Here is a 20979-nt window from a genome sequence, read left to right on the forward strand (position 1 = left end):
CTCTATTGAAAACGTGGATTTGTGAATGCTAATATCATCATAATCTTTAATTTTCATAAAAATCGTAGTTGTTGAAAATACACATACAAGAATTTTAAAATTCGAGAATGTAAGTGCATTTTATTTATAAGATGAGGATACTGCCACTTTGGGGGAATACAGTCTAATGAAGCATATTTAGGATGGCATATTATGTTATGACAAATATGATTCCATGCTATTTTACTGAATGGGTATTAGTGAATTAAAGTTTGTTGTCTTCCCATGAGATATTTTAATATTTTACATTTGGGATGATAATAACGTTTTTAAAGGAGTGCTTTTGTTATTTCTTAAATAGTCGTTCACATAAACTCTCACAGAATGCATATAGACCTACTTTTACCAAGGATATTATGTCATATATATATATATCTAAGAACTTTAATGAGGATATTTTGATATATGTATATCTATCTATCTAGAGAGATAGATTTATGTCAGAGAATTGGAAAGTCTCTAGAAATTAACCAATCTAAACAACCCCAATTTAAATATGAAGAAACTAAGAATTTCTTTTAAATATATAATATGTATTTAATTTTTGTCAGTTATATCCTTGTCAAAATATATATGCATATTCACATATACACTCATATACACATGCATACAGCCTTGGAGAAGACATAAGAATTTAAAAGTGTAAAAATAAAGCAAAAATATCTTTACACTTTACATCTCAAAGTTCCAATTCACTCTCTTTTTATCATCACATATAATCCATTGAAAAATATATATTTCAATATATATTTTCATATATAAATGTGATTTATTCATTTATGACTGTTAAAATTCCAGAATGATATACAATGTATATATTATGAATAAGTAAGGTACATGGCTAATTACAACTATTTAACTTTTAATATAGGTAGAATTTTCATAAGAAATTGATCTCTTAGCATAAGATACTTGATACTTCTCAGTAACATATTGAACAGTAAGAAAAAAGTTAAATTGCTGTCAAAATAATATATAAAATTTGAGTGATTAAATGTTTCAACTTTTAAAAATATTTACCTTAGAATTCAGATATTTTAAATTGTCCTAAGCAAATTGTATTATGAAATATTTAATGAAGTAAGAAGATTTCATTCAAGGATCAATCCCTTGCAAACATATTGGATGCTATTTTTCATTAGTCATATTATAATTTCTACTTTTCATTTGTCTGAAGTTTATTACTCTAAATTTAGCTAGGTACTACCATTTTATATTTTTACTCAGAAAAAATACTGTTATTTGTGAATTTCTGAAACACAATAGGCAACCATCATTCATCAAGTTTGATTTGGTGAGTCCATATACTACTTTTCTGTATATGAGATAAGATCACTTATTTTTTCTTACAATATAAATGGAATCATTGCCGATTTCCTACGCATATAAGAATTGAATTTCTTCAGGTAAATCTTATGTTTCTTTTGTGCCCACAAAGACATCTGGATACTCACTAGAAGTGTAAAAATTCCAACTAGAAGAAAAAAGATATAATCATTCATTCTCTTATTTTTATCATGAATACAGCAAGTTATATTAGAAACAACTATCATATATAGCTCTTAAAATATTTATCAAATGCTGCATAGTTCTCTATCAATTTTCTTTACTCACATTTATCTTCTAGCATAATATACATTCAATCAATCAATGGTTATATAGACATAAAAAGTACATAGAGATTAAAATAAATCTATATTTTTTATGTCTCACTGCCACAAAATACTCCCAAATAAGGAGTTTAAAAAATCTCTTTGAATTTTTAAATAATAGTTTTCCATATGCTTATAAAATACCTCTAAATATACATATACACACATATGACAAACCACATTAATTGTAATCCAGATTTTTGTGCAGTTGAACAAAGAATGGATGAAATAGACAGAACATATATCCCTTCTAATACATGCATTTCATAGCAATTTGACTTTTTCCTCTGTGTTAAAATGACCAGCTTTCAATATTACTCATACTCCCAGCCTTCCCTTCACAGGCACATATGGATGCTTGAAGACATAGTATGTACAGGTCTGTGAGCATGTACAAGAGAGTTTCAAGTGAAGTGTATTAATATTATTGCTTCTTTTTAACAAAACTTTGTTTCTCAATAAATATATTTGCATTTTCTAGCTTGGGTTAAGCCACAGCTACACAGAGATGCATATTAAATAAAGTTTCAATATATTTTAATACTGCTAAAAAGTTCAAAATAAAAATAAAAGCATTCCCTTACAAATATGACTAATTTTAATACTATAGCAACTTGTCCTCAAACACCACATATCTTAAAGGTGTATTTACTTCAATTAATTATGAGTAAACCTAAGTCTTACCTGGCAGTGTTTGCGTCATGACTGTGAAACTAATCCATGATCCAATCTGTTAGATTGAAACATAACAAGTATTTACTTGTTCACTAATGGCATTCAATAGGCAATTAAAAAAACTTAAAACACAGTAGAAAAATTATAAGTAGAAATACATATCCCAAAGATAATCATTTCATTGTTAAATATGATAAAGCCATTAAATAATCCCATAAAACAGTGTCATATTCATAAGAAAATGAAAGATAATGTTCTAAAAATGTTGATTAAAAAATAAAACCCAGAAACTTCTCAGGTTATTTTATATGACAATTGTAAAATTTTCTTTAAATATAGATTAATATATGTACAAATATTCTTTATTCTGCAGAGAAAATTATGGTTGAATAATTCCAATTTTCTATGCCCATAGCAAATTGAAATCTATATAATCATCTATATTTATGTCTATTCTATGCCTGTATCTATGGTAAAACCTGTATGTATAATGATATCATATATGATAACACTTATAACATATATTAACCTATAATACATGTAAATACATAAACACATGTATTTAGTATATCATCAAATAAAGTTCAGTTACTTGCATATGTAAATAACATACCTCATAGGTGTAGTTAGGACAGGAAACCAGGAAAAACATCCATGTAAAGGGGTTATAATTTGGAGTTGGGAAACAGGCATTATTTCCTTTTAAAAAGGAGTAAAATGTCAATGATGTTCCATATTGCAAATCTGATCACATGTTGTATAGGTCTAAGTTCCCTAGAACAACTATATACCATGTGAAATGTCATCATATATTTATAAAAACTATTTTCACAAATTACTTCAGAAGGCACCCATTTTCAAATGGTACGACCTTTTGACTCAAATAGAATACCTATGGTTTTCTGGCCATGTCTACAGCTATGTTGCTGTGAAATTAACCACAAAAATCAGTTCTTTAAGTTTTTAAATAAAGTTATATATAAACATTACTTTGTATATTTGTATACTTTGTAATAGTTGCAGCAATATTGCATACTGAGATTCATAAATGCATTTTAACAATTGCATGCCTCTTCCTATTCATTAGTGTCAAAGAAGATATTGTTGGTTGAGATTTTTAAATATCTTAAAACCCTCTATTAAATTAGTGAAAATCCAAAGTGAGTTTTATAAGGATGTCATTTAAATCAGAAAAATGCGAAAATCTCTCATAAGAGGATTACAATGAATATCAGTGTAGTTAATATTCAGAAATGCCACATAAATTATTTCTGCTCAGTAATCAGGGTTGTCATTTACAGCTCTCATTATATTTAGCATATTGTATTTTGATTTTTGTTAGTTGCTTTTTGCCTCTCGAATTTTGTTCAAGAAACATTTGGGTAACAAATTTCCAATGGTTTCAAGTTGAACTTTGAGCTGTGATATTTTAAAATAAATATGAATTATAAAATTACTATTCTCCATAGCAAGATTTAATCAGATATCACATTAACTAATCTTTCAGTTATAATACTAAAGTCATAATGAAATGTCAGTATGTTGTTTTCAAAATTGTGACTACTGTTGAATTGTTAAAGTAAAAAATATATTAGACACTATGCAGATTTCATGCACTGCTCATTTCAAGATAAAGACATATATGTATGCCATTGAAGTAGTACAGATTCTCTTGGTAACATTTATGTAAACGCCTTTACGTAACTTCCATTTATTTATCAATAGAAAGATAATTGAGGAACCTACCCACATTATAGGAACTGAATTTCAGAGGCAGAATTTGCACACAAGATAATCTAGGTTAAAGGCAGTTTATGACTGATAAGCCACTGGAGGTAGTGGAATGATCAGTGTCCACAAATATTCATTTCTTCCAGATGTCATTTGTAGATTAAATAACCAATATGTTTTATGACACAGAAAAACATTATATAGGTATTTTCTAAAGTGTATATAATTGCTATTAATTATAATAATATATGTTTATAAGTTACTAATTTAATATTTACATTTCTGTGATATGTTTTCTCAACCCATAGTTACTATTTATAATAGAGCTTCAGTAAAGTTAAAGTTGAAGGTTTTTTTGTTTGTTTGTTTGTTTTTTTAACATTACAATGCTGCACCACCCATATTCTTCTTCAGGCATAAAGGATTTATCCAAAAAAAAATATTCTGGGAAGTGTTTCATATGCTTCACCAGACTGCCAGAAATGTGCAAGACAAGAAAATGTGAAGAAATTCAGACAGATGTTAAAACAAACTTGAAGAGACAAACAGACCTTTACTACTTAGTTATCTGTTTTTTCATATTTTTAAATGAGATTTCGTGTGTGTGTGTGTACACAGATACTTCATTTTAGAGAAACCATTATTAGGGAATATAATTTAATTCAAATATTTGGAAAATTTAAGCATACAAAGACAAGAAGTAGAGAATAGTAATCTCAAATGTTTCCAACAATTGCTTTAAAAATAGTAATTAATAGAATTCACTCTAGAGAAGATTAAAAAAGAGACTAACCTGTGTGATTGGGATGAGCCAACACAACATTGATGAAATGGTTTCCAGCTTCACAAATCTGCAAAATATTTCAACCTTTTCAGTGTGATATACATGTGCCTCATTAAAAATACATTTTATAGATACACAAATATCCATGTAATATATTAATTCCAAAGATCCCCAAATATATATTATTACTCTAATTGTGGGAAGAGGAAATTTTGTATTATAATAATAAAAGAAGCTATTGTGGATAGATATAGAATCATAGGAATGGGTCACCTTGATTTAGAGATTTTGAAGATATTTTTGACCCTTTTAGACAGCTATAATCAAATTCCCTTGTTAATCAGATCCTGCTGATTATCTGCTTTGTACTTGATACAATAAATAAATTTTTATGGTGTGAAGAGGCAAGTTATATCACTGAAGATAGATTTGGCATAGGTTTACATATTCTAAATTTATTAACACAGTAGCAACCCTTCTATTGCAAGGGTAGTATGGTTCCCAGCTGGTTTTAGCTTAGTTTAGAAAATCTGTTGTAAGCAGTACTGCCCCACAAAGACACTTACTGCTTGTCTGTCACCTGACCCCTTGATCATGTTTAGTAGGCATTATGACCCTCTAAGAAGCTCAAGTGTTAATGTCTCCTGGGCTAATAGGGTTTGAATTTGCAGCGTGTATCCTCTGAAGTTAAAACCCTTTCCTTTGTCTGTCATACATACTTTACGTGATTTAACATAAAATGTATATTCAATATATAAATAACATGTTATTAATAACAAGTTATGTTATCCAAAATATTGTTTAGAATCATTCCACTTTTCACCAAATGATAAACTGTATCCCATAAATTGAGCACTCTTAACTCAATGGCTTTAGTGCTATAAATCTCTTAAAATATATCTGATTTTGCTCTTTTTCTTTTCAACAATTTCTGAATTCCTTTCTTCGTATATAATTATAGTTCTGTAAACTTTTAATTTCTAGGTGGTTCTGACATTGAATAACTGGCATATATTTCTACACCGTAAATTTTATGGAAGAAATAGATTGAAAGAGAAAACAAAACTCCATTTGTCGTTACCTAAAACTGTTATACAAAAAGTCATTTGGAATAATCAACTTCAGTAGGTTGATTCTCTCAGAAGATAATATTAGCACATACACCAAATAAATTAAAATAACATTTGAAGTGCCAGAAAAATCATATGATTGTTAGCATTCGTATTTTTGCACAAATTAATTGTAGAAGAGGCTTCTAATTTCTAAAGTTACCATTAGAAAGAGAAGATTAAATTTTCAGAATTTTCAGATCATTATTTTCAGTTGAAATTATTTACATGAGTAAATGTGATTAAGAGTAGGTCTTTTGCTGGATGGCCCTGTGTTTGAATCCTGAGTCTTTCACTTACTCATTGCTATTGATTAAATGATTTAAATTTTGAAACTTTCCTTCTTCACCTAAATGCAAATTTTAATTCCTGTTTCATAGAGATTTTACAGTGATTAAATGAAATCAAGTACCTGACATATTAATTGCTCAATTAAATTATTCTGATAATTTTAGTTACCAATGTAATCAATTAAAACTTCTTTAGAGAATTGCTCTGCATTGATCTCACTTCTCTAAGTTTCTGTATTGCATATTGTCAGCACCACAAAACACATAATTTGTTATAATGTTTTATTTGTGTAGGTTTCAGTTAGACCACTAGAGTAGTCTTACCATAATTTATCATTAGGTGTTCTTTATCCCACTCCCCCCCCAAAAAAACATAATGTGTACTAAAATAAGAAATATGAGAGAAGAGGATAAAAAAGTGATAAATGAATAAGCCATATTTTTCATTTTGCTACCTACTGATGAAATGCTTACCTATGTATGTTCTAGGGGCAAAAAAGCACTGACTCTGTCTATATGCTTGGAAGTGCTTAGTTTATCATTAACCTAGCAACTTCCTAATGAATTTTAAAGAGAAATTGTGACAATCTGTAATTTTTACCTTAAGCACTGGCTTTCAAATTCTAGGTAATAAGTGAGTTCAATACAGGTTGCAGTACTAGTTGATCTAGATAAAAGTGGTTGATTTAATTTCCTCTTGGGTCAGAGCTTACTAACATTAGAAAATTCTGTCAGTGCTATAAAACTCAATATGTGGTTTTATCACTGATTTAAATTCCAGGGACACATTAAATTTGAAACATTGGAATATTTCTTAGCATGATTACATACTTCTCCTGGATTGATTCTTACCCAAATTAGATGTCTTCATTTAGTATATTGTATATTAACACAACAATTTCATAAATAGCATTTGGGGAAGTTGCTGACATTACTTTTGACTTTATATTACTTAAATTATAAATTATCTTAGATAATAAAATGTGTCGATACTGTCTACTATGAACTATGTATGGCCCCTATGTAACACATATGACAAAAACAATTGTAGATGATAAATATACAGAAACATAAAAAAATAAGGAGACAATGTCCAGATATATTGAGAGAGAAATAATACCCAAACATTATATCCAAAACAAGCATGATTTTCCTCATTATAATAGTGGAGCAAGTAAATTTGAAAATATTTCTATTGGGTTGCTCATATATGAACTGATCATTTGCAACAATCTTACTTTTTTCAAAAAGTAATCTAATTAAAAATAAGTTTGTATTTTTTAAAACAACTCACAGAGAGATGCAACCCACAGATATTACCAGAATTGCCTGAGTTGTAAAGAACAAGATGGCCTAGATTTTAAAATCATTGTACAAAAATGTGAGTATACGTAACATTACTGAACTGTAAACTAAAAATGGTTAAGACGGTAAATGTTCTGCTATTTTTTAACTACAATTAAAAGTAAGAGTAGTCACTAGGTAAGGTATTTAAAGTGAGAAAGAACTTTAGAGTGGTAAATAATAAAAATTCAAATGGACTTAAATCTGGATTCATATGGTGGCTTAAAGCAAGTGAAAAATATTTATGCTTTATTTTATATAAACTTTATTGAGTAATTTGACTACTTGTTGCTTCTCAATAGCATTCATTTGAAAAATAGCAGAGTGTTGATTCAATATTCTACTTTCCCTCAGCATTATCATTATATGGATAAATATGAAATATGAAATTTTAGCTAATTAAAAATTAGTTTTTTATATCGAAAAATCATCTTTTAAAATGTTTTGGTTCAGAACATAATCAAAACATTTTTCCTTTTTCAGCATCTTCTGTACTCTCAGTTCTTTGAGGTTTCAATTTTATCTTTAATCAGTACAACTAAATATTTAATAATGTACAGTGTGGGGAATGTCAAATTTTAATAAACCACAATGGACTTTGGTTAATATATTAGAAGTTATATATTATGCATCACATCATATTCTACAGATTTTTCTGAAAACATGCCCAATTAAATCCTGCTGTATCCAGACTGAAAGACATGATTGGAACAGAAAATAGAAAATTTCAGCAGTAAGATTCTTTTTGTTTACTACTAGGTACAGTAGTCGCCCCTTATCTTCAGTTTCACTTTTTGCAGTTTCAGTTACCCATAGTCATTTGTGGTCTAAATATATTAAATTGAAAATTCTGGAAATTCACAATTCATAAACTTTAAATTGCCCACCATTCTGAGTAGCATGATGAAATCTTAGGCCATTTCACTGTGTTTGGACATTTTCTTAATATGTTTATAAATTAAACTTTGTTATAGGAATGCAGGTTAAGGAAAAAACATAGCATATGTAATGTTCATACTATCCAAGCTTTCAGGCAATCACTGAAGGTCTTCGAGTGTATCTCCCACAGAAAAGGGGAAACAATGGTATTGTGCCTCATTCAGTAACATGTTGGCATTGTAGCAAAGATTCCAGTGACCGATGACCAAAACAAAGGATTGAAGGAGACGAACTTGCAGGGATATATAATTTATATATTGTTCTTTCTTAAAAGTTTCATCATATTAAACATTCTCTACTTTAAAAGTTTAATAAGTGTCAAATAAGTGACAAAAAGTGAAATAAGTGAAATAAGTGTCAAATAAAGTGAATAAGTGAAATAAGTGAAAATAAGTGTCAAAAAAAACCCAAAACCCTAATACAGAATTTGTAGTCATCAAGTGGTTAGGCTGTCATATTGTCAAAGTAAAATCCTCTTCGTTTCCACAGTAAAAGCAAGTCATCTTTGTTCAATGATTTTATAATATTTTTAGAGGAATGAACATAATAGTCATCTTATTTCTGCATATCTATTATTCCCTTCAGTTTTATATAAATTATTATTAATTATTGGCAGCTCTAATACCTAATATTGTTATCATTTAAGCAATGTGATAGTCATTTTACTAATTCATTTGAAATGCAGAAATCTGCCAAAATATGTCTAACACTCATAAGCTTGTTTGAGTTGCAGCTATTTTTATTTTCTCTAGTCATAGTGATGGTAATAACAATAATTACAATTTTGTTTTATTTATTTTAATATTTCAAGAATAAGGAAACTTCAGGTTAAATATATGATTATAGGAAGTTTCACCTGTAATACATACCAACTATTCTGATCTTGGGAGGTTAACTTATACCTTAAGGGATAAATCATATCACATAGGCTGAAATACTATTTGATATAATAAACCAATATTACACTGTTTCAGCATTCATTGTCTTATAATTTATATTACTATGATCATAAAATTATAGAACTACATGCATTTATTAAGATATATTGTTCCTAGATATGGTAAAGTTCCTAGATAAGATATGATATATTGTTCCCAGAATCCTCTCCACTAATTACTGTTCTATGCACAAGGTCCTTTTCAGCTAATTGTTACAAGAGAAGGTGTGACTTCTTGATAAGAGCCTAATTTATTACTTCCCCAAGATTTTCCATTTTGATAATAAAAATACAAACTTAACCTGAATGACTGAATAACTAATGGTGAGAATGAAGGTACAGAGGTAAAACCAGGAAGAAAAATTATTTTCAGCACTCTGCCAACCATGTCTTATGAGTTATTATCTATTCCTCCATTTCCTACATTATTAAAGACAGTAAGAAAAGCAAGAAAAAAATTCCTTTTCTCATGAAACTCTCAATGTACAAAAAATTGAAAAATCATAATTGCTTCTGGGGAGCACAACTAAAGTTGAGAGTCAATGAAGGAAATAGGATTGTTAATTATATTAAATATATAGTGTTTCGCAATGGTGAGTTTGGTGTTCTGTGGATAAGTTGGGTTCAGAGGATAAAGGGGGTCATAGAACTATGAAGAGGCTGGATTATAGTGTATCTCCACAGTACTTACAGCAGAAAAACCAAGTTACATCCAGATGTTATGGAGGAAGATATTCTGAAGTCTTTATAAATTTGCATATATTTGATTCTACTTGTTTGATTTTTTTCCTTGTAGATTTTGTGATACCAGGATATATTCAAGGAAGGAAAGTTACGTTGAAAGTCAGAAAGAATTTATAAAAAAAAAAAGAAGTGATAGAATACTTCTTATAATATAGTGTAAACATTGCAAAACCTACCAAAATCAAAGATTTTACACAAAGAATCATTACCTAATTTTAGAAAATATACATTGTAAAGTGTCTTGTTTTATTTGCAATATACTTTGGTTAGTATATTAGGGAACACGATAGTAATAGAAATAAAACAAAGGGAGCAGAAGAGAGTATTACAATTATTGATGGTTAGTCCACAAAAGGGATGATTCACACAATAATAATTAAGAATTAGCTGTAATTGTATTCAACTAAGTTCTAACATATTATCTTCTTACCAAATGGTAATCTGGCTCTACATAACAACAGAAATGAAAACAACTTTAAATGAATATTTTTTTCTTCTGTGTTGAAGCAGTGTGTAGATCAGTAAATGAAAACAGAAGTTTCTCAAACATAACATTTTATTAGTAAAAGAAAATTAGCACTTGCAAATATGATATGCAACTTTCTGGTTGAATTTTATACAAGATTTCTTTTTACACCTTTATTGTGGTATGATTCCTGTACAGTAAACTACACGTTGAAACCACCACCACAATCAAGATAGCTAACATTTCAATCACTCCCCAAGAGGTGCAAACAAGATTGATCCATGAATTTTCCCTTTGTTCCTTCTATATAATAATTGATTCTACATAATGTTATGTATGCTAGGCATCTTCAATTTAAGTGATTATATATAAACTCAGTCAACTCATTATTTGTTATATTCTGTATTAGAATCAATTTCTTAAAATTTATCTTGCTATCATATTTTACTTCTGAAAGTTGAATGTCTTGCCTGCATTGATTATTATTGAGAAGCCACAGAACTAGCAGGCCTTCCTTTTTAATTTGTCATCACAATTTGTGATTTTAACAGTCATGGTGGACCTTCAGTCTCATTTCTAAATTTCAATTTGCAGTGGAACAAAATTGCATTCAAAATTTGACTTTCAAATAATATTTTTTCCATATATTTAGTACTATCTATAATTAAAAGCACAGGTTTTTTTTTTATCTTAATTTTGGTCTATGATTAAAACGTACTGCTTCTTATGTGCTTGGACTTGTGGAATTAAAGTTATTACATTTACTTACTCTGTCAGTACTGGACATAGTCTATGCAAAGTACTAACCGGTATTTGTATAGTTTGGCATGTTGGCCCCTACAGACAGCAATTGTGATAAAAGATTCCTATTTGCCTAGTTCTTTTTATTATTATTTAATAAACATTTTCCAATGGGTGATGTATAAAATATCATTGATTAATAAAGACATGTATGAGGAGGAGGCCCTAGTAGCTTGATAAAAAGAGCAGTTTTTAAAAGTCTTCAGAGGAAAGTATATATAGCAAACTACTAGAATTTCAATTATTTCCAATTATGACTCTTTTCATTTTTTAAGAAAAATATTATAGCTATGATGGCATATAATGATTTAAAAAGCTACAAATTTTAAGAAAATTATTGTTTTATACTAGAGCCATAGATTTACAACTATATCACATTTGAGAAAAGGAGGAAAGCAAGACTGTTATATAAAATGGAAGTTGTGTAAATATTTTCAAGTGTCATTGTAAATATTATATATTATGCAAATATTGTGTTATGTAAATTTCTTTCACTAATGAGTTAATTGAGTTTGCACATAATCACCTAAATGACAGTCAACAAGTTGCAAAAAAAAAAAAAGTAGGATATAATATAGGAAAGAAGGAAAATGTGAGAAACAATTAGGCATTAATCTAAAAATGTATCTGAATAAGTAGCAAGTATGTGTTTATTATTTTTTAATCCATTAGTTCATTCTTCCATTTGCTCAAATTTACTGAACAGTTAATATACAGAAAACATTAGGCTTGGAACAATATAGATTAGCAATGAAGGCGTCAAAATAAATAAATTGTACGATTGCTGTCTATGAACAGTATACACACATGGAAAATTAAAAGGTGGTGATATATTTATGACATATTTGCTTAAAAATTCTAAACAAAATAATTTGTGTCATTAAAGCAAGTAGGAAGCCCCTACTTTGTAGGATACTAGGTGTAAAAAAGATAAAAGCATAACCTGCCCCTCTCACAGCCAACACAGTAGTGGATGTTATTAACCAAATTATTAATTATGTATATATGTACATGCATACAGGTTCATACAAGAGCTTTTCATAAAGTGTAGTGTTATAATTTGTGCCTTGTACAAAATGGTGGGGTATAAGTTGTTCAATACAAACTTTACAAAGGATCTGGACATGTGCATGAATCATGAGAGTTTATCAGTGTACCACAGGCAGGAATAGCGCAGTTAATCTTTCAAGGGTAGGAATGAGGAAAAACAAGAATAAGGAATGAAAGCATGCAATTATGTGGTATATGAAGCCAAATATCTATCTAATAAAATAATGCATTTCAGAAATAATAAATAGTCTGTTGTACTCAGATTGATTTATATCAGATTCAAACAATATGTATGTAAAGTTAAATGGAATGAGCTAAAGACCTGAACTGAGAACAATTAGTAAAGAGCCCCATTTCATTAAAAAAAAATGGACTTTGTTTTCATCCAGAATTACTCAACATTACACCAAAGTGGTTTTTGGATGATCATCAGGTAGACTTGTAAAACTTTTTATTCTTAGAAGTCCATAAGTTGGTAAATGTGCAGATAATAAGAATTACTGAGTTTAATTTTTTCAAAATTTACTCTATTTCAAATAATTCTAATCATCATTTATAGATGAATAGAACATTTTGGTTAAAAGATTTAGAGAACTAATGACTTGATTATAGGAAGTTATTTGATTTATTTCATTTAATACCATTATGTATATGATATAAAATAAATTTTCTACATGACAAATCCTCAAATATAATCTGTTTGAATTCTGAATAATGCTACAGTTAGAGTATGAATAGCCAATAATATAAATACGTACCAGAAAGTTGATAGTAGATACTATGACTTGCCTGTTTCCAAATGCTACAAAGCAGAAAAAGAAAATGTTAGGTAAACACTCAGTTTTTGGATTGCATACTACAGATGTAATTCAGGCAAGGCTTACTGACTATCACTACCCTCTAATCAAAAGTACTATGTGATATATAATTAACCTTTTGGGATGATACTTTTGCAGTCTAAAGAGATGGTAATATTTTTGCTTTCCACATAATATTTTTCTTCTAGTAAACTAATGATATTTAGGATATAAATGGAATCTATTATTAATTTGTATTATTAAACTCTTTGATGGCCTATTAATCTATCTCATTGTCACTTTAAAAAGCACATTAGTATGACCTAACATAATGACAATCAATATCTCTTTTAATGTTCAACAGTAAAAAGAAAAATGCTAATAAGTAATTTTTATTTTTGCATTGATGTTTTACAGCAGGCAATATGTTAGTGTTTTATAATTTTTCTTCATAAAAACAAATATATGAAGTAAGTATCATTGTTCTCACCTTACAGTAAAGAAAAATATAGTTTAGGTAGTTTGCCACATCATATAAATAATACTGGACAAAATGGAATTTGAAACCGGGTTCTAAATTCACCTTGTTCATGGTGGAGAAGTTGGTATATACAAAACTAATGAAAAATAGAATTATCTAACAAGCTCATTATCTGTATTAACAGTTGAATTTCTTCTAGTTTTATGTGTGTGTACATGTAAATTGTATTTATTTATATAAACACATCTACAAATAAAAATTAATGTAATGCCTCACTTTGAATCTTGGATTTTTTTATGTAGGCACGTATTCAAGGAGTTTTCATAATTCATTGAACATTTATTGTCAAAGGTATGATAGAATCTGCTTCATAATAATGCACAATGTGGTTAGCTCTTAAAACATTAACTTATTCAATTGCTGCATAGTTAGGGTCACTTTAATTTTATGTGTAGTAGACAGTACTGCTTCAAACATCTTTCTGTATTAATCTTTTACTGAAGTCCTATTTCCATGAGTTAGAAACTCTAAAGTATAATTTAGTTAAAAGTTATATAAGTATGAATACATGGATATATGTATGAAGTACATATTAAAAACATATACATGTGTTAGAAGTTTTGTTTTTATAAAGTGCATGTATATAATTATAAAATAAAATACATTAATGAAGAAATTTGGGAAAGAGATAAAGGTTCAAAGGGAAAATAAACTGCATGAAAAATCCCACCATCCATGAAAAACTAGTTAATATTCAGATTTTCCCCTTTGGAAATATACATATTTGTTATATACTTTTTACAATATTTGATAGAATAATTTTCTAATCACCTATTTCCTTAATATTATGTTATACATATTTTGCCATATAATTAAACATTTTTCACCAGCTAAATCATAATAATTAAATGATATCTATCCCTATCTACCATAATTTTTTTTTAATTTGTATCTGCTAAACTTTATTCATTCAACACTAGTTATTAGAAATTTATAAGACAGGCTGTGTACTTGTGATAAGTTAATTATAAACAGAACCAAATGCAGTCCTTACCTTAATAGAAATTACTTTCCGATAAGGAAACAAATACTCATCATATGCTAACAAATGGAAGTTTGCAGCTTTAATAAGTGTTACTAGGAAGAATCTATGCAATATTTAATATAAAAGCTAAAAAGAAGGATTTGTTGTAATCAGGGAAATCAGAGAGGACTCTGAGCACATGACTGAGCTTTGACCTAAAAAAAGAATAGATATTAACACAAAGAAGAGAGGGATTCAGAACATTTCATGCATCAGAACTGTGAAGGTATGCCTAGTTTTCATTTTTTAATGAAAAAAATTATGTGGTAAAAGCAGGTACTGGGCCACAGTATAACTTTATAATATTTTTATGTTTATTTCCAGAAAAAACCCAAAGTTACAGATAATATAATTTGAAACAAACTTTCTAGAAAAAAATTAGCCACCATTAGAATTTTCTATAGTATTTTTATAATTTGTATATTCTACATTTAAATAGGCAAAAAATAGGACATTTTTCCTTGACCATTTTTGATATTAAACATTTGTGTATTAAGTTTTCTGAAAACATGCATTCTGGTTTGTGGTTAATGGAATATTTCTGCTATTGGGCAGTTCAATTGTGATAATGTATTTTTCTTAATTACCTTTAAACATTGTTCAAGAAGTATGAAAAATGACCTCCCTAATGGTATATGTGTCCGAAATACATACCAGTAAGGTTTTTTCTTTTGTATTTAGAGTGTGTATGTATCTGTGCAAATGTTATTTATTTTATGCAGTCAAATCTTTTGAGAGTAGGGTTTTAGAAAAGGTGAAGCTATTCGTACAGAGGATACAGAAAGAAGTGAAAAAAAAAAAAAAAAGACCAGTTGATGTAAAAGACATAGAACAACAGTTTAAATTATGACAACATAAAAAAGAACAGAAAATTAGTAGCCATAGTTATAATAAAGAAAAATATCCTGAATTAAAGATGAGTATGTAAATCAAAATAATATATATACATAAAGTGAAAGGACATAAAAATAATGATGAAAGAATTAAACACACATGAAAAATAAAACCTCTGTTTATTTCTTCTGATTGTGAAGGTAAAATGGAGAAAGATTACATTGTAAGCATGCAGGTTTTAAAGATAATTTTCAAGGGAAAAGATGTAAAAGTTGGCTCAGCTATTCTGTAGCTCTACGTATCTGAACTTAATGAAGCACCCAATTGGAGTACAATGTTTTAATATAAAGGAATTTCTAGCTTGTTTAATTAGTATGTTTGTTTCATTTCCTTAAATATGATTGACTAATAAGATTACAACTACTTAACTGAAAAAGTTTAATTTGTACTCTTTTGTCACTTTGTCACAGTCTTCTTAATTTTTTTTAAATTTCAGATTCAATAGTTATTTAGGGAATAGGTTTTTAAGTATCTAGTTTCAAACTTTGTGTTTAAAATTTTTGATACTGTGTTTTAAGGTTTAATTCATCTCATCTAAAGATAGTGTAGTTTGTACTATTTCTACTTTGTAGGGACAGCATTGAATTTTTACAATCTAATATATGATCCATTTTTAAAATATTTAATCTATAAATTAAAATCAAAGAGTTATAAAAGGGGAAAATCAATCTTTAAAAATCTTAGGCAGAGTTAATGAATGCAAGGAAAGTTTTTTTTGTAGTGTTACTACAGGAAAGTAAAATTCTTAAGAAAATATTAAACCTAACGAATGTCATAATCTTCTAACAAATTAGATTTGTTGGATTCGATTATTTTCCTGCTATGTGGACTAATTAAGTTGGTATGGACTGAATGGTGTCCCCCAACATTCAGATGTTAAAGCCATAACCTTCAGTATGATGATGTTTAGAGATGGGGCTTTTGGGGTAAAGTAATTAAGTTTAGGGATTAGTGCCCATATGAGAAGTAATGCCAGAGAGCTCGCTCGTGCTCTCCATCTCCCTCTCCCTCCTCGATCTGTGTCTCTACCGTATGAACGCACCAGGGAACCCAATCTGCCAGCACCTTGATCTTAGACTCCCCAGCCTCCACAGTTGTGAGAAATAAATTCCTCTTGTTTAAGCCACTCAATCTGTAGTATTTTGTTATACAGCCACGGTTGACTAAAACAACTACCAATTTAAGATACAGAAGCTTCTCCTGCTTAGATCAAAACTAAAGGTCAAATTGATGTGATTTTTTTCCTCCATAAAAATGTCTATCCAGAATCTACCTGTCTGGCTGATTGGGGATTGGCTAGCCTTTTGTTCAGATTACTGCTTTCTGTGTCCAAACTGCAGGTTCTTTTCCAGTTATTTGCTGGTTGTGAGTGAACTGAATAACAGATGTGCAGTTACCAACCACCATCAAATGTCACAGACCATGATGTGCATCCATTATTTATAGAGTGATATGTGGACTGAATAGCTAGTTGGAAAATTTGTACTTTATGCAGTTGCAATTAACATATGTGGTAACTAAAATTTACAGCATGGTCTTGGGGGCTGATATTATTTAACTAAACCATAAAAACTGAAATTCATGCATATCAGAGCCATGCAAAGCACAGAATGCCATTACATGCTATTCACTCTACTTGGAATCAGTGTTGTAATGCTCTGTGTATTTTCACAGAATTAGAGTCCTGCTTATATCATATGCATTTATCTTGCACAAAGTAAAATTAACCTTTTAGGACCTTATTTTCCTAATACATAATGGGAAATATTAACACTTACATAATAATGTTTCTCATTACAAAATAAATAGCAATTCTGTAGTCTTTGACAAATGTTTTCCAAAAATATTTTGCATATGATTAACACAATCAATCTCTATTATTTTGTGTCAGATATATGAATGTAGCATTTTTCAGAGGCTTCTCTTCTTAAACATACTATGGATCAAAAATACCACTTTTTAAAATTTTACTATTAATGTTCTAAAGTGAGTAAGTACATCTGATAAAATATTTTAAAAATCAGATGGAGTTTGTGAAATCATGGATATTATCCTCAGTATTCATAGTTAAGTTTGTTAGTATATAGAAGAGTTAAAATTTTGAACATTGCTATCATTTACTCTGATTGCTGAACTAGATTTGCTGATCTTGGAAAAGAAAGACCCTGAAAAATTTAATCCTCTGTATCAGTGCTTCAAGCGAAGATACTAATTTATTTTAATATCTTTAAGGTTTAATTATTTCATAAAATCCAAAATACAACCTGAACACATCCTTTATATCCATTTATTTCAAACTTTATAAACTAGAAATAAACCACAAAAATAACTGCTAATTAAACATGAAATTTCAACACGTAACACTAGGGCTCTACCGTGTGTGGCTTGTGGGCTGCAGTAAAAGCTGAAGAGAGAAAAGTCCACAGTATATAAAAGAAGTGGAAGTTTTTTATCAGGGTAAATATTTTCCCCACAAGATTAGAAACTGAGGATTTAAGTTTGATCCAGTGTCTATTTCACTAAATTACTTCATCTGAGTCAAGGGCCAAGACATTTGATACAGTTATAAATAGGAAACAATATGTCACATAAAAAATGCCTCTCTTTTTTTCTTTTTGAGTTATACTTAAAAGAATACATTATTTACTTATTTTTAAGTCCCTGATATTTGATTGCACATGATTATGTGATTACATAGAATGTTTCTTTTTCATCTTTACCCCTTCATTTTACTCTCCATCATTTTGGAGGTTTATAATCAACTTGTATTTTTTTTGCTAGAGTTTCTATGGAAGGAAAACAAATCAAAATATATCAATCAAATTTGGTCTTTTAAACCTACATAAAAATTTAATAGAGTATGTGTGAAAGCAGTTTAAAATTGGCATTTTTTCATTTTTTATCATTAAAACAGAATCTCTTGAAACCAGTGTATTATAACATTTGCAAACACGTTAAACCACATACTAAAGCAATAAGTGAAAGTTTTTGAGTTTAAAAGAAGATCTTTTGCATTTTTTCATTATGATAGAGTGAAAATCTTCCTGTCTTCACAGTCCTTAATGTGTGCCATGTTGTTCATCATTTCTATGTAGTTTAGAGCAGAGTTTTAATATTGGCAATTTAGGATGGGGTTAGATAAGAAGAAATTCTACATACATGGTGGTGTATACTGTGGGTGATTAATGTAGTAGGCAATCCAAGAAGTGAATCCCCAATAAAAGGCACAACTCTACAAATAAAACAAAATAAAAATTAGAGGGTATATATATACACACACACACACACACACACACACTTATTTGATATCACTAAGAAAATGCATTTCTTTGCTGGGACCTTGTTAATATAAGAAGGTATTTAGGAAATAGGTAAATATAATGATGTATTTTAGAAAGATTTTTCAAGAATATTTTTTCTATCAAGTAATAAATATAAGGGAAATAATAAAAATAATAAATAATATCTCACAAAAGGTATACCAATAGCCATTTCCAACAGTAAAGAATGAAAGAATGAATTATCTAATCATTAGTAATAATGTTGCCTGATCAATTATAAAGAAGAAATGGCCTGTTTTAATATGATCAATTTTAATAACTTCTGTCCAAAGAGAAGCTAGACTAAATGATTTTGAGGTTTCTAAGAGTTCATTACAATTACAATAGAATGTGTGCTTTGTTGAAATTTTTAGAAAACAGATTTTTGCAAAAATCCAGGAAGATTTTAGTAAAGACATAACTCCTTTTGATACTAAATTTTATATTGGAAAATAGATTAAAATAAATTTTAATTTGAATTGCAACATGTTATCTAATGTACATTTCCACTTCAATGCTTCAGAAAATTTCCCATTTTCTTGAGAGTTGTATGATGGTTAATAACTCTTGCAGTCATCAGTTTTTGGAAGAGCAAAAGCAATGTCAATACATTGATGACAATCATAAAGATAGGGTGTAGTACCATCATTTTAATCACACATGCGTATATTTATAGGAGAGTTATATACGAGATTCCTCCTCTTCAAGTGGCACTTGGTCTGAATTCAGTGCTAAGTATTTCCAAAATTGAAGGTGTCTAAAAGTATGTAGCTTGTAACATAAAGTCATGGCAAATCTTTTATGTAGGTTTTTTGGTTGAGGGCAGCTCCAATGAACTTGATCACCTAGAAAATGATATTTTAGGGGCAGAATGCTTAAGATATGCCAATAGGGTTGAACAGAAAAATCTAGGCAAGAGAAATAAACATGATTAAATTACTTTGAAGATTATCCAATGCATAAATTTCTCAATAATAATTATAATTACATAACATATTAATTCCCACCTTTATCAAATTTTTCAAAGGTGTATGTCCTGCAGAAACCTTGTGAACAAATAAGGTTTCCAAAAGGTATCTGATATAATGTAAACAATGACAGAAGCAGGCCAAGCTAGAAAGAAAATAAAACATAAACACATTAAATTTCCTTCCAAAAAATCTGGCTTGCCTTATGCATTAGATGTTTATTTTTCTATAATAGTCTGCTTATCAAAAATATTATTTCTGATGACTAATACGTAGGTATTTGTTTCAATAATTTTATTCTCAAAATTTTCCGTATTTATTTATAAATAAAAAGACTGTTACAATAGCCTCTATAAATTTACTTCTGATGTCACTCAAGATATTTTATAATACCAGTTATAAACTGTATGTTCACACCTGCCCCCTGTGTGTGTGTGTGTATATATATATATATATATATATATACACACATACATATACACATTTATATATATAATTGCAAATGTGCTTCTATCAAAATGCCTCAAGATTGAAGCAAAAAATTCACAGCTTTTAAAAGTATCCAAAACCTACTTAAAATGCATTTGACATTTTATAATATTCCAGATAACTTTTTCATTGTCTGGTTGTCCTTTAGCAAGTCCCATAAATTGAAAAAGTTTGAGGTTCATTTCCTACAGAGTCAATGCAGGTTTTGTTTAGCTTGTTTTATGTTTGATTTTTGGCTACCTAACATATTGCAATATTTTGTGTGTCTCTTTGTGTATTTGTTTTTGTTGCTGTTGTTCTTATCACCTCTTTCTTGTCATTTATGTAACTATTATTTTAAAAGTAAATGTCAAATGTGATTTATGGAAGTATATTTTCCTGTTTG

General features: G+C 28.8%; 1 protein-coding gene across 1 annotated transcript in view; it reads right to left on the reverse strand.

Moving 5' to 3' along the window:
* Positions 1–882: 882 nt before the first annotated feature.
* TECRL (trans-2,3-enoyl-CoA reductase like) overlaps positions 883–20979 on the reverse strand; it is an 86788-nt gene continuing 66691 nt past the window's right edge. The window contains exons 6-12 of the mRNA XM_006218767.3: positions 20145–20250; positions 18977–19049; positions 13320–13363; positions 4891–4948; positions 2980–3065; positions 2376–2421; positions 883–1513 (exon numbers count right to left, since the gene is read on the reverse strand). Coding sequence (XP_006218829.2) covers positions 1386–1513; positions 2376–2421; positions 2980–3065; positions 4891–4948; positions 13320–13363; positions 18977–19049; positions 20145–20250 — 541 coding nt within the window. The 3' untranslated portion in view covers positions 883–1385. The remainder of the gene's footprint in view (positions 1514–2375; positions 2422–2979; positions 3066–4890; positions 4949–13319; positions 13364–18976; positions 19050–20144; positions 20251–20979) is intronic.

This window comes from Vicugna pacos, chromosome 2 (genome assembly GCF_048564905.1).
Source record: "Vicugna pacos chromosome 2, VicPac4, whole genome shotgun sequence".
NCBI classification, from domain to species: domain Eukaryota; kingdom Metazoa; phylum Chordata; class Mammalia; order Artiodactyla; family Camelidae; genus Vicugna; species Vicugna pacos.